Genomic DNA, 15,093 nt, shown 5'->3' on the forward strand with positions numbered 1-15,093 from the left:
TCTTTCGGGTTCCAGAGTCTCTATGACTGTTTGCTTTTCTTCCCTGAAACATTACGCCCTTCCGGGAACACCCGAACGCTCCACTTCATCCATTCAGCCGGCACCGAGCTCACCGGGGAGACCCAGGCAGCGGAACCGGAAATACTTGCTTTGAGAAATTGAGGGAAAACTACATCTCCCAGTATGCCCTGTGAGGCATCGGTTCTCCGTTAATGGATTCGATTGGTCAACACGCGAGAGGGACTGCGCCCTCCAAGGTCAAGCTGGCCAATCACAGCGCAGGGTTGCGTAAACGCTTGGGGGCGGGTCGCTTCCGGCGGCTTTCCCGGCAGATCCAGCATCGGGGAGTATGGGAGCGTGGGAGACTCTTCGTGCCCGCGGTTCTCGGTTTCGAGTCTCGGTCGGGCATCACTTTCTGTTGCTTCTGTTTGAGTAGCAGGAGGCTTTTAAGATCATTAGTCCCGGAGTGGTAAGTGGGACCCGTCGGCCCTGGAGTCGGCCCTTCCGAGGCTGGGCCTGGGAGAGGAGCCGTTGGCTCTGGTCTTAAAGGCTTTGGGGAAGCGAGGACGCCTAGGGGTGCGTGGAGGAGCTTTGCAGCCGAATTGGCCCTTCCAAGGACTATTGTCTCCCCTTCTGGCTGTGTCCTGAAGTCCCCGTGGCGACTTGAAGAAGGCATTCCCACCCACCGAGATGGCGTCCACTCTCCCAGTAATGGAGGCCCAGGTGAGACCAGGTCCCTTTTCCCACTGCAAGTTCCGGTCGCTACTTTCGTCCTCTGCCTATCCTCCTCCTTTGGAAGAGGGTTAGATATCCCCATCGTGATGCAAGGACTCCTGATCCCCAAATAGCCCTTTCACCAAGCTGTCTTTCTTCTTGCGCTAGGCGAATGGCTTGTCAAATTCTTCTTTTTTCAGAACCCCCAACTGAGAGCACGGCACCTTGCAGAAGGCTATAACAGAGAGCCTCAAAGTGTCTTTCTGGAATGCTGCTCAAACTTGCAGATTCCTAGGCTTCATTCCACACATGTTGAATAAAAACAAAAACAAACAAAAACCCGAGGTGATTCTTAATCACATCGAAGTTATATTGGTTTATAGCACTGGTAAACTTAGGGAAGGAGGAATAGGCCTGGATGTGTTGCTACAGTGAGCTTGGCAATGGCTGTCATGGGGAAGAAAGAGAGGGACTAACAAGTAGAAGGATGTTGGAACAACTCTGGAACCCCCATCCCTTTCATGATTCTTCCTGGGCTGCTCAGTCTTCTCCTTTCCCTTAGAGCATCCTTACTTGATGGTTTCCCTCCCCAAGAGGTGTTCCCTCATCTTTTCTCTTTTAGTAGTCTTTTCTAGAAGTCTCTTCTAGAACTTCTCACACTTTACTGTCTTGATCCTTATACTGCTGCCTCAAAAATTATGTCCATTTTTACTCCCTCCTTCCCAGTCCCCACCACTAGCCCTTAGAACCCATTTATATCCCATTCCAAGCACTCAGGAACCTTTTACAACAAGCCCTTTTCTCCGTTGCATCTGATGTTTCTAGCTCTTCTCAGCCTTCCTAGACTGAGTGAGGGAGCGTGGCCTTCGGGCCTCTTGTCCTGAGATGGGCTCTCATGTTGTTTCAGGGACCAATGCTGTTTGAGGATCTGGCTGTGTATTTTTCTCAAGAGGAGTGTGTGAGTCTGCACCCTGCCCAGAGGTCCCTCAGCAGAGATGCCACACAGGAGTGTTTCGAGGATATGGCCTTGATAGGTAAGGCAGTTGTTTTCCTTGCATTTTGGAACTTTGGTCAGTTCTAGGATTAGGATTCCATGTCCCATCCACATGTTGGTGTAGGGGAGTGGGGCCTATTCCTGGCTTATTTATGTTGCTGTCATAAGAAGTTGCATGAGAGTGCAATTTTCAAAGGATGACATGATTTTTAAAAGTCAAAAGTCCTGTTTAGTACAGGACTAGTTTTGCATGGGTCATAGCAGTACCTGGTAGTCTTCCCAAATATTTGTTACAGTAAATTCACAGTTTTACTTGCAAAAACCCCATTAGTATAGGTAACTATCATTTGCTAAAGATTGAAAATTGAGTTACTCTAAAGGGGGTGCTACACCTTTCTTATCTAAAGGCAACTATATGCAGAAATACTCCCTATACCTGAGTAGATTTTATCCCTGACTAGGGTTGACTGCTGGAACTATCCCATAACTCGTAGTTAATATTTTCCACTTCTCTTCTCATCCTGTTCATGTTTTCCTCTACCTTCTTGAACATAGGAAGTATATTTACAATTGTTCTTCTAGCATTCTTTCTACTAGAAAGAATGTCATTTCAGGGTCTGTTTCTGTTGATTGATTTTGCTCTTAGTTATGGGTCATATTTTTCTGCTGCTTTGTATATATGCGTGGTAATTTTTGATTGGATGCTGGACATCATGAGTTTTTTGTTTTTGGGTGCTGGCTTTTGTTGTATTTAAAAAAAAAATTTTGGAATTTGTTGTGGGATGCATTTAAGTTACTTGGGATCAATATGATCCTTTCAAGGCTTGCTTTTTGCTTTGTTAGGGTGTATTCAGAGCAACCCTTAGTTTAGGGCTGATTTGGCCTGCTGCTAAGGCACTGTCCTAGGATACTGCCCGATGTGTGTTAGGGGGTCTTTCCAGTTTGGCTGGTGGGAGCATGAACTGTTGAACTATTTTGTGAACTCTGGAGATTGTTCTGTCTACTTCTTTTTGGTGGTTCTTTCCTTGGCCTGGGGTAGTTTCCCCACAAGCACTTACAGATTAGTACTCAACCAAAGACTTAAGAGAACCCCATCTAGAGGCCCAGAACTCTCTACCTGGGCACCTGTCTCTTCTCTGGTATTTTGCTGTCAAATTCTAGCCACCTTGGCATCCCTGAACTTGGTCTGCTCAAATCAGCAAAACCACTGGGTACCGTTTGGATTCCACACACTGCACTGTGGCCCAGAAACACTTTCTAGGCAGTGAGCTGAGGCAGTCAAAAGGCTGTTCCTTTGGAAGGAAATACCCTTTTATATTGGCTTTGTAAATTAAGAATATTTTAATATTAAGAAATATTAAAAAGGAATGCTTTTTGGCAGGCCTGAGTTTTGTTAGCTATCCTAGCAGTGATATTGGTTATTATTTGCCTGCAGTATGCGTAGCAGCTCTACCTTGATCTTTCCTCGGTAAGAGTAAAGAAATTTTGGAGAACTCTTCTGGTGACAATAAAACTATTTCTAAAAACCAAGGGTGTTTCTCAGCTAGCAGAAAAGTACTTTCTCTCTTCCTTTCTTGATAAAGATGAATCCCAATCTCTATTCTAGTTGTGGTTGCTCTGCTGTTACTTGAGATTGCTTAAATGATGAAAAGCTCTTGAGACCTAAATAGACTAACTGGAAAACCCCACCTCTAGACAGTGTCTACCAAGATGGCCCTTAGTTCCTCTATCTCATTGGAAGCTGACTTAGTTATAGCTATTTTCTGCTTCCACCCCTCACAGGCTCACCTAGAACTAGATCCTTTGGGAAGCCAGTAGAGCCTGCTGGTGCCTGACTTTGTATATTACTGGTGTCTGGGTTATGGGATAAGGCATCTACCGTTTCCTGGTCTTCAGTGTAACTACCTTAGCTTGTTCTTTCCCCAGTACCACTTGAGGGTATTGTCTATGTTTTGCTTTGTTTTGTTTTTATCAACAGGAGGGGAAGGCAAGACTGACATTAATCAGCAGGTAAATGTAGAATCTATGGGACGTGAAGAGCTTGCCCTAGAAGAGTACTCCATTGCCATGCCCCTTGTCTGTTACCCAGAAGAATCCTCTGAGAATGGAGTTGGAAACCTTGAAAGGAAAATATCAGGTGGAACTTCTGCTTGCAAGAAAAGGTTCATAAGCCTTTTAGTTACCATTGAAAACCATACCCCATTAATAGAACTATCTCAATGTTTAGGAACCAGAGCACTTTCTGAAATTCTTGAATGTCCTGGGGAAGAAGCCAAAAATTCCTTCAAGTGTCCTGAATGTGACCAAAGCTTCAGTGATAATTCACACCTTGTTTTGCATCAGAAAACGCATTTGGGAGAGAAAAAGTATACATGTAGTGACTGTGGGAAGATTTTCAATCATAGAGCCAACCTGAGGACACACAGGAGAATCCATACTGGCGAGAAGCCTTATCAGTGTGCTGAATGCGGCAGCAGCTTCCGCCAACACTCGCATCTGTCTCGGCACATGAATACCCACAAGAAGGAGAAGCCCTACACATGTGGCATATGTGGGAGAGGTTTTATGTGGCTCCCAGGATTGGCACAACATCAGAAAACCCACGCTGCCAAAAAAGCCTATGAATGTACTAACTGTGGTAAACATTTTGGTCGGAAAGCAAATCTTGCTTTGCGTGAGAAAATGCACTCATCAGCCACCCAGTACCGGTCCACTCAGTGTGTGAAATGCTTCAGGCAGCCTTCACACCCTGCCCTCCCTGAGAAGGGCCACAAGGATGATTCTGAATACTGTAGTGATTGTGGGGAAAATTTGCTTTCATTCTCAAAATTCAAACCCTTAAAATGTCCTGAGTGTGCAATGACCTTTCTTCGTATTTCTGAGCTTATTTCCCATCAGAGCATTCATAGAGGGGAAAAGCCCCATACATGCAAAACATGTGCAAAAAGTTTTATTTTGGGCTCAGAGCTTGCATGCCACCAGAAGAGCCACACAGGAGAGGAACCTTTTAGATGTACCAGGAAAAGTTTCAGGTTGAATACGCATCTCGTTACTCATCAGCGAACCCATACAAAAAACACCATGTAAATATAGCAAAGTCTCATTAACACTTGTGGTTTCAGTATCTATACCGAAAACTGGGCAACAATTACCCTTTATGTCCTAGGCGTTATACTAAGCACTTTACACACGTCCCACATAATATGTCACTTAATTTCATCACAATCTTGATTTAGGCACTATGATTTCTATTTTATAATTGAGGAAACATAAATTAATGTCACAGGTAGTGAATGAAACCAGGATTCTAACTCAGTAACTCAATTACTGTTCAGATTCCATTTGTATGAGCCAGAGAACAACACAGAACTTTTTTTAAATTCACTTTTCATGAAAATGAAGGTTATTGCTACAGTTCTTTTAATTTTGTTTACATGGTTTCTAAGTAAGTTTTAGAAGGAGGAGAATTTATTTATTTTTTGCCAGTTCTGCAGATATAGTATCTAGGAAAGTAACTACTTTTATACCTGTTTTATACTTTTTTTTTGGCTGTAATGATCTGAATGTAATATTTGTATGCGATTATTCTTGTTTTACATGTGAATTTCTGGAGGGGTTTAGGAGCCTTTTTTCCCCCACATGTGAAAAGTTCCCAAACAGGGGTACTAGTTGGTGCCATGACAGCTGTTAGTATCCGGGGAGTTCCCATTCTCAGATCTGATGCCAGTGGCCTTTGTGATTCAAGCATTTACGAGGAATTTGGCAGTCTGACTATAGCCCTTTCTGGTGCCTGGACTTGATCGAGGGAAAGATACTTACTCCTCTCTGAGAATGTTTACCTCCAAGTCTCTACTGAAGCACATTACCTGCCTTGCTATGAATAATAGTAACTATTGTTTAGTGAGCATGTTAGATACTTTTGGTATATTACCTAATTTAATCTTCAGAATAAATCTATGACAGAGAAAGGACTACTATCATTTCATAAATGAGGAAACTGAAGCCCCTAGTGGGTAAAGTCAGTACCTTCCACAAGACACAACAATAGCCATGTGCTGAAGCTGGCATTTCATCTTGGGTCTCTCTGATCCCGAAGGCCGTGCATTCTGAGACACCGTGTTATGTGTTGGCATGTGCACCACATATTAGCACTGCAAGCAGCTGAGATAGGTGGGTGAGGGTCGTCCTCATGGAGGTACCCTGTGCATGTGCCTCCTGGAACCCCTTCACTCCCTTTGTGCTGTATCTCAAGCCAGACTTATATTTGTGGTTATAAAGCAACAGAAAGACTCTCCAGGACCTCAAGTTTAAACTCCCATCCCTACGATCAGATGAGAGATTGCAAACTACAGAGTACAGTCCTTATGGTTTTAGTGAAAAAAAATTTCCTCATTGCCAAAGAAAAATACATATAGAAAATTGTTAGGTTTAACCAAAATACTTGACAATATACAGGTCTTTCGATACTGCTGTTATGTATAAATATTGGAGCAAAATATTGCTAAATGGAATAGTTATTAATGTTAAAGAACCAGAGAATCTTGTAAATATACATTCATATGGGATTTCTCTTTAAAGCATAATTGTGTACCTGCCAGCAAAACAGCATTTAAATGGGCTTTTGACTGGGATGTGAGAATGGTCTTATTCTATTTAAATACAGCATTTGCTAAAATGAGATTATCACCGGGAAACCTCATGAGCAATAATAGGCATCTGTAGGACTAATTGGATGGCACGTAGTACCTGGAAGATGTGGTCTTCCTACAGAACAGCAGATTGAGAATTGAATGTACAAAAAGATGCTGGTTACTGCTGTAAGCTCTTAAGCCGGAAGATATGGTTGATGAGTAAGGAAAATAGAAGCCAATAGCCCTACCCCAGGGAGGGGTATTCCTTTTTCCCTTTTTTTGTTCTTATTTCTTGTTTGCAGATCCACAGTTGAGACCCCGTGCTCTGTATGTCAAGGTCACATTTGGCTCTTTGTTTCTGATGTCTCCACTCTTAGGATACAGGACAGCAGTCTGCTGGGGCTTCAGGGTCTTAAATAAAAAAGCAAGGTCTTCTGTAGGTTTTTCTTCAGCAAGTCTGTCTGTCTGAGGTGCTTAGAACTGTGTAGAAAAATGGTCTCCAGTTAGATTTCTTAGCAGCCAGCTCTGGGATATAATGATCTTTGCCAAATGCCAGGAAGCACCAATCTCCCTGCTCTCCTGCTCTGCCTTTAGTGGGAGCAGCTGGCATGGTGCCTCATCAGTACATATTAGGGGCTCGCAGATTTCAGCTGACTGAATGAAGAGTTGCAGGGTGGGGAATAAAATTGGGAAAGCGGCTCCTCCTAGCAGAGTTGCTGCAGAAAGAAGTAGGGAAGTCTGTCTTAGAAGGCACTTGGACAGAATGGGGCTGACATACAGATAGAAGCTGTCATCCTTTCGTCTGCTCCTAAGAAAGAATAGGGCAAGGTGAGGATTTATGCCATCAGTGCTATTCTGCACCTCAAGACGAAAAGTCGTCTTTCCAGATGAGGCTTCCTTCACGATGAACTTCAGGTTTTACATTTTTCTTTATTTTCCAGATTTTGGAAGATTATGCCAAACCTCCAAAAGAGATTAGAAAAATAGCACTTCTGCAAAAACATTAACATACCCGTGAGTCTAATTAAAATGCCTTTTTGGTGTAATATTGTTAGTGATTGGTATGCAGGAAAAAGTTAAAAAGAAACCCAAAGCTCTGAGTGTCAGTTACTGTGAAAGAGGCATATTTTCCGTTGTTGCCTTTTTGTGCATCTGAACCTAAATACATTTGCTGGATGTAATTCAAGCTGCTCTGAGCCCAAGTTGCTGAAGGAAGAGGTCAGTATCTGCCAGTGAGATCCATGCTGTTTTTATGATGATGGTTTTTTTACCCTTCTCTTTACAGTGTCAACTGATGGAGATAGATTCCACAGATTGTCATTAACCCAGAGATGATATTAGCCTACCAGGTTAGCATTAACATATACTGGATAAAAGTTAATATAGGGATGAAAAACTAAATGCAGGAGTTTATTGCTTTGAACAGTTGGTTCTCTACATTTTGTAGCATGGATGTTGATCCACCGTGCAGAGTGAAAACTCTGTACTGAAGAAATTAAGTCTTGAATAAATTTCTTGGTTTTTGTTGATGCAGTGATGAAAATGTTTATCAAATCCTTAATGTGATTGCCAGCATATCAGGGTCTGTAACAGCCATCACTGAGGAAAACAGCATTGTTCCAGTAGTATTCAGATGTCAACAGTTTATACTTTGTAATTAAAGAAATTGTGGAATTTAGTTGTTACTCTTGAAGGAGTTGGACTCAAAATGGCTTTGTTTAGGACCTTTGTTACATTGGGTAATACTTCATTCACATCTCCCCATTTAACATAGAAAATGACTAACCCAGTAATTCAGGGAGTTAAGACTAAAAACAAGTGACATTTCACAGCAAGTGCCATTTTGAATCTTTGACTCCTGAGATCCCATATAATTAAGTGGCATTGTTCTGATGACTGCAGCATGGTATACGATCTGATACCGACGATTTTGCTCAAAGTAATCTGACAATTTACTGCATATACGTACAAAGCAGGCTATAGTTTATCTGAATAGAGTCTATTTTGAATTGTTTATTAAACTTGTTATCGCTATAGGATTTCAGTAGGAAAGGGTTTTTGCTTTGACCATCTGTTTGAAAGTAACTAAATGATCTTCATTAGAAGTGTATTCATCTGTTTTAGTTTTATAGATTGAGAGAGCTATTGATCTGATACCAAGATGACCATTACCCATCTTTTCATGGCCCATCTCACTACTGGTGTTTCATCTTTTATTTTTTGACATCTCTCCTCACATTAACAGTCTGGGGAGGATGGGAATATGACACATACATTTATATAAACCTGAGAATATGCTGCAATTTCTAGTTCCTTTGGATACCTCAGAAGTATGTTTGTTTTATGCACTTGTACTGTTTATGTCTGTTTAATGTTTCGATTTTACTGTTTTTGGTGCATTCTCATCAGTCAGCTCTAGATTGCAAGCTCTCATCAGGCAGTGATTATGTCTATCCGATGTGCAATTTGGCATCTAATAAATGCTTTTTTAAATAATGATGGCTATGAGGTGAACTTTTTTTTTTACACTTCAGTGGTTTTAGATGGTAATAAGATGAATTTTGAAGACAGGCGGGATTGTGTTTTGGAGAGGGTGAATGAATGGCCGTAATAATGGAAGTAAAATCGTTTGCTTCCCAGAACTTAGAAGAAAATTCCATCACTACTCCGGGAGACAGCACTAGACGTCGATTTCCCTTCCAGCCTTTGCTCCACGGCGGCGGTACAGGGCCACATACCTCCAGCCACGAGGGCGGCGATTGCCCTCGTGGGTCTCCGCCTGGAGCCGAGGGGAGGAGGTAGGCGGGGTGGTGCGCTGGCTAGGGCTCCCAGAAGGCTTTGCGCGGCCTGGGGGAGACCGTGAGGCGGGAGCCTGGCAATCTGCAGCGCAGGTTGGCGGAAATGCCAACGAGATGAGACGTGCTAGAGCGGCCCGTGAAGCCGAGACCGGAAGTTGCGCGCTTACTTTCGGCGCCCTCTTCTGGCGGCGCCGCTGCGCACCCCTGGGAGTGTTGAGGTGCGGTGGGCGGTGGGAGCTCTGCTACGAGCTCGGCCGCGCTCGACCCTTGCGCACCTGCCCCTGCGAGCCGATCTCCGCAGAAACTGGGCGGCGAGAGCGAGAGCATTTGTCGAGGGGCTCCTCGGGATTCTCCCTCCGCACCGGCCGGAAGATAACGCCGGTGTGACTGTCGGAGGCCAGCCCGAATCTCCGTCCCGCGAGTCCAGGCACTGACCGTCCTGGGGACGGGAGAAGAAGCCCCGCGCTACCTCCGCAGCCCTAACCCTTCTTTGGCAATGCGAAGCTACGGGCTCGCCCTGCCTGTATGCCTGGCTTGTTGAAAGGGATGCTTTGTGCTTCTTACTTGCCCTGGGTAGAGTATCTTCTCTCTAGAATCAGCGCCAGTCTCCTCGTCGGCTTTCTGTGTCTCGCGGCCGAATTCTAATATGCTTCTGCTTACTAGAGTGTACCCTGTGCTCATCTGAGTACATGGTCTCCCCAAGTGCGCTTAGCCACTTCGATGACTACGAAGACCCCACTTGATGTCTAGATTTCTCCTTTCCTCTGCACTCCAGATCCCTACATTCAAGTGCCTAGGAGAGATCTTCCTTTGGATGTCTCTAAGGCATCGAAACACCTGCCCCAAACCGAACTCATGCGTTTAGCACCTGATCTGTTCGGCCTGCAGCATGTGGCACCAACATCCACACAATTGCTTATGCTACCAGCACACACTGCCTCTTCCTCTGCTCCTCATCCATTCAATCATCAAGTCCTGTGGATTCAACCTCAAAAATATCTTTCAAATCTGACTGCTTCTCTCTGTCTCCACCCTTAGCTAACAGCATGGAGCCTGGATTGACTGAAATAGCCCTCTCCTCCTCTCTCACATCACTCTTGTTCCCTGCCAGCACATCTGATCATGTCACCTTCCAACCTGATGTCTTCCACTGGCTTCCCATTGTCCTTAGGATGATGTCCAAAATTTTCAATGTGACCTTCCTAACCATTACTTCCCTGCCAACTCCAACTCCAGCTGCTCTCTTCTTCATTCTCTTTCTTCAGCTGCACTTTCAGTTGTTCAAATATACCAAGCTCTTTAATTCCTCAAGACTTATAAACATACTTTTCCTTTTACCTGGAACATCCCTCTACTTCCTTTATTTTCCCCTCCTCATAGAACTTACCGTGCTTGTAATTGAATACTAATTATATAACTAGTGGTTTAATGTCTCTGTGGGGGCAGGGACCAGGCATAGCAAGTGCTTAAAATTGTGCATTGAAAGAATGAAACTTCTTTGGCTCTGTCACCTTTTTTTTGAGGAAGATTAGCCCTGAGCTAACATCCCCCACCAATCCTCCTCTTTTTTGCTGAGGAAGATTGGCCCTGAGCTAACATCCCTGTCTATCTTCCTCTACTTTATATGTGGGATGCCCACCACAGCATGACTTGATAAGCGGTGCGTAGGTCTTTGCCTGAGATCCAAACTGGCGAATCCTGGCCACCGAAGCAGAGCACCCAGACCCAACCGCTATGCCACTGGGCCAGCCCCAGCTCTGTCACTTTTATACTGTTGGATACACCTATAAGACTGACTGGAGGAAGGGCAGTAGGCAGTAGTGCTGTCAGTTACAAGCAGGCAAGAGGTGTAACTGCAGCCCAGGGAAGCTGTAAGGAAGTTAGCAAAAAGCTTGACTAAAACGGTTCTCAGGATAACAACGTTATCATGCTCTATAGGCTTGAAAGGAATAATTTAGCAAAGATGCACAATTGCTACAAGCCACGTTGGAAGGAAGTGAGATAAAAGTGATGTTTGTATTCAAATAGAATTGTGTTGAACTAATAAAACAGAGAAGGAGACTTGAACAAGCTGGTTCTACATCTTACTGCCTTGAACCTTCTGGGAGTAAACTGTTAGTGATTAAAGTAGCTCACATCACTGGACCAGAGGACACCTGGCCCCAAAACATCATTGCCTCTGCTGTTCCCATCTTAGAAGGTCCCCTCAGCCGGAGAGGGGCAAGCACCCAAAGTGGGCATTATGGTGCTACACTTGAAGTCTGTGCTGCCCAGGAAATTCCAAGAGAGGGTGTTGACACTCTGAATATCATGGAACAACTGCTACTTGGCCAGCAGGTCCACATTCCTATTGGAAGTTGTTTCATTTGACTGATTTGGCTCATGAGCCCATCCCTGATACAACCACTGTGACCAGGAGGATGGAGTATACTGGCCAGGCCTGGTTCTCATGTGCCCTCCTGGAGCTGTGGTTGGGGTCAGCCCCACCAAAATCACATGGACAAAGTGTGAGAGAAGAGGTGACTCCCTAAGGGATACTTAGGGTACTTTAAGGAGAGGATGGGTGCTGGGGTGAAAAGTAACGGGTAAGTCAGAGTAGAGACTCAGAGGGGTAATTAGGACAGTGATGGAAATGGTAACATACTCAAGTGCTTGTCTGGTGTCTGGCCTTCCTGTGCTAAGCACTTTTCTTGGATTATTTCACCATTCTCATTCACATTTTACACATGCAGAAAATAGGGCTGGACTGTAGGATATGCTGGGAAGTAGAAGGAGACATGATGGAAGTCTAAGGTGCATTGTTGAAGGTGTGCTGTTAAATTGCCCAGCTTCCTATGAGCTGTGCAAACTCCAGAAAATGATTGAGTCTCAGTCTCCTCAAATGCCAAGAGAATAATCATGAAGTCCACCTCAAAGTGGGTAAGGGTCCAGGGAGATGCTGTGAGGTATATCTCTGAGGAATCATTACTGCCAGAGAGAAGGAGACTTGTTGCAACATCAAGTGACTGCCCTGGCAGGAGAAAGCTGAGGGGCCCTGACCTTCCTATCTCAAGTAGAGCCTTCCCTAGTCACTTCTCATCACATGATTCCTGTTTATTTTTTTCTTAGTAGTTATGGCTGCAGTTTTACATTTGTTTGTGTAATTATTTGATTCATATCTGTTTCCCCCTCTATACTGGGCTTTCTAAGACTGCATGCACGTCGTCTGCGTTCCCCATTAGATCCCCAGCATCTAATGGTGCCTGGAGTGTAGCAGGCATTCAATAAATATTTGTCACAAGAATGAAAAGATTAATGAGTGAACCTCCAGGACATCCTTTCAGCGCGAGCTAACTGTCCCAAGTGAGCAACCGCGCGGACGCCTCCTGAGCTGGACGTGGAACCAGCTGGAACTACATTTCCCAGAGGGCTCCACGGTGGTAGGGCCCCTATTCACATTGACAGCTGTGAGAGGCAATGGGAGGCGAGGCTTCTTTGGCTTGGAGGCCGGATGGCCCAATCAGAGAGGAGGAAACAGGCCACTTCCTGTCTAGGCCCCGCCCCTCACCCTCAGGCTATTTTGCCCTCTGGTCCCAATGCCTGATGGGTTCCCCTGGGATATTTTGCCCAGGGCTCGTTCCGGGGGACAGGTCGCGTGCTGAACCTTTTGGATCCTGAGCGGACGTACCTGGAGAACCCTGGGGATGGGAGAGCTAAGGCCCCGGGGGACCCATCGACTCCCTTCGAGCAAGTGCGGAGCCCGGCGGAGCGTCCCGGACACCGCGTCCGGCTCCCCACTCCACGGGCCGAATCAGCTGCCGTCTGCGCCCCCGCGCGCCGCCCCCGGGTGAGGGGCGTCCGGGTACGATGGTAGGGCAGGAATGCAGGGACAGGGTTTCGATGCGACCTGCATTATGGGGATAACTCTGCAGTCAGATGCTGTAGATTGAGACAAGCTCGGAGACGACAGACACTCAGGAGGCTGCCGCAAGAGAGCGAGTGAGAGATGAGGGCCTGTAGTGGGGCTCATGGGAATGAGGAAGAGGGGTGTCTTCCAGACAGATTTAGGAGGCGAAAGTAACGATTTGGTGAGGTGAAAGAGCAAGGAGTTAGAGATGACTTGGAGTTTCTGGTTTGGGTGACTTGATGGTGGCTCTGTGGAGAGAAGATCCCCTGCCTCTTCATGAGTTTACAGTTTTTCTAAACTTCCTAGGGAGGTGCGTTAATCACAAGTGAGTGCGACCTTGCAGCTGTGATAAATGCTATAGAGAAGAAGCACATTTTGCCGTGAGAGAGATGTCACCTGACCAGGATGGTCAGGGAGACGTTTTCTTCTGAGGAGAGCTGAGAGCTAAACAATGACTTTGAGTTTTGGTTGGAGACTTCTGGAAAGGGCACAGGTCAGTGGGCTGCAATCTCTAACCAAGAACCTTACAAGGGTCTCAGCTAACGTGTCAGCTGACCCCACGCATGGTCAGCTTTTCTTGCTTACTTGTACTGTCTGTTTCAGGGAAAAGCAGCCAGAAAATGGAGAACACAGATGCCCAGCCACACCCTACAGAAAGACAGGGTGTGACATTCCCAGGTCCAGTCCCAGCTGGTATGAGGCTGTCCCCTGAGCCATAAGATGGCTGCAAACTTGGGTGCCCTGGACCTCCCCATCCCCCAGAACTGGAAAGCCTCCTGATAAAAGATGCCACCAGGAGGCAGGAATCTAACCTGCAAATCCATGATCCTGGTCCTGAAACACTGTTGTCAGGTCATCATACCCCTCTGCCATGAGGAGCTCGCTGGGCCGGGGAGGCCCTTAGCCACATATGGGGACTGTGCCATCAGTGGCTATGGCCAGAGATGCCCCCAAGGAGCAGATCCTGGAGCTCCTAGAGCTGGAGCTCTCCTGACCATCCTGTCCGAGATCCACACTGGGTTCACTTGAGGACTCAGAGGGTGACAAGAGGCAGTAACTGATGGAGGATTTGTGGAGAGCCCAGGAAACCAGGATACTGGGATGAGAAGGGCCAGAGGAGACCCAGTGAGTGAACACGAGATAGGTGATAAGCTCCTCTCCTTGGAAGAAGCAGGCAGAGGGGATACCCTGAGCATATGTTAGCCCTCTGCAACAGGTAGAATGTGGGCAATCTTGGTTCTTCTTCCAGCAATACGCTGTAATTTTGAAAAGGTTTGGGAAGAGGAGTGTGGGGAAGTCAGAGGCAGAGTTGATCACCCTCCCAGTTTTGCTGTGAGCCAGCCTTGCCTGAGGCAGCCCTGCCCACGGGTCTGCACTTCCAGTGGTGGCTGGACCAGACCTATGAGAGCCACTCCAAAGGAGGACCAGGCCTCTTGAGGGGCGAGGCATTTACTCCCACTGGAGCCTTTGCCTTAGAGTGCTGGGGCACTGGCTACGCTGGAGGCACATAACTCTGATCCTCTCACTTAAACCTTATAAAGTTGAAGAAACAGATTTGAAAGGGGAACTAGAGCCAGGATTGGATCTAGGTCTGTCCAAAGCCAATGTTCATGCGCACTTGGTGCTATGGTCTGAATGTTTCTGCCCGCCTCCATCAGTTCATATGTTGAAATCCTAACCCCCAAAGATGATGGTATTAGGAGGTAGGGGCTTTCAGAGGCGCTTAGGTCATGAAGGCAGAGCCCTCATTAGTGGGACTTAGTGCCCTTATAAACAAGACCCCAGAGAGCTCCCTCACCGCTTCCACCTTGAGAGGACACAGTGAGAATACGGCAGCTGTGAACCAGGAAGAGGCCTCTCACCAGAACGCGACCTGACCATGCTGGCACCTTGATTTCAGACTTCCAGCCTCCAGAACTGTGAGAAATAAATGTCTGTTGTTTGTAAGCCACCAAGTCTGTGATAATTTTGTTATAGCAGCCTGAACAGACCAAAACACTTGGCTATGCTGAACTGTCTCCCGACGCTCCTTTCTTAAAGTTTTTCAAAAGGTAAAACAAGTGCCTTAAA

At 45.9% G+C, this 15,093-nt stretch overlaps 1 protein-coding gene and 1 long non-coding RNA gene across 3 annotated transcripts; both read left to right on the forward strand.

Annotated features, from left to right (window-relative positions):
- Positions 1-286: 286 nt before the first annotated feature.
- On the forward strand, positions 287-8,835 carry ZNF597 (zinc finger protein 597). Its single transcript, XM_008523400.2, has 3 exons — positions 287-723; positions 1,622-1,748; positions 3,687-8,835. Exons 1-3 carry the CDS (start codon positions 691-693, stop codon positions 4,793-4,795), a joined length of 1,269 nt encoding a protein of 422 aa, XP_008521622.1. The 5' UTR covers positions 287-690; the 3' UTR covers positions 4,796-8,835.
- Positions 8,836-12,675: 3,840 nt separating this feature from the next.
- LOC139074793 (uncharacterized) lies at positions 12,676-14,974 on the forward strand. 2 transcript variants are annotated; one of them, XR_011524588.1, is made up of 3 exons: positions 12,676-12,963; positions 13,330-13,516; positions 13,627-14,974. It is a non-coding gene; the product is annotated as an uncharacterized lncRNA (long non-coding RNA). The 2 variants fall into 2 exon arrangements; XR_011524587.1 differs by having other exon boundaries at positions 12,683-12,978.
- The last annotated feature ends 119 nt before the right edge of the window (positions 14,975-15,093 follow it).

Source organism: Equus przewalskii, chromosome 12, assembly GCF_037783145.1.
Source record: "Equus przewalskii isolate Varuska chromosome 12, EquPr2, whole genome shotgun sequence".
Lineage (NCBI taxonomy): Eukaryota > Metazoa > Chordata > Mammalia > Perissodactyla > Equidae > Equus > Equus przewalskii.

What these genes read in the sequence shown, in the direction of transcription:
- ZNF597 (XM_008523400.2), top strand. Translation starts at nt 691, where the DNA reads ATGGCGTCCACTCTCCCAGTAATGGAGGCCCAG. An exon ending in TCCCAGTAATGGAGGCCCAG is followed by an intron (nt 724 to 1,621) that starts GTGAGACCAGGT and finishes ATGTTGTTTCAG; the next exon opens with GGACCAATGCTGTTTGAGGA. An exon ending in CGAGGATATGGCCTTGATAG is followed by an intron (nt 1,749 to 3,686) that starts GTAAGGCAGTTG and finishes TTTTATCAACAG; the next exon opens with GAGGGGAAGGCAAGACTGAC.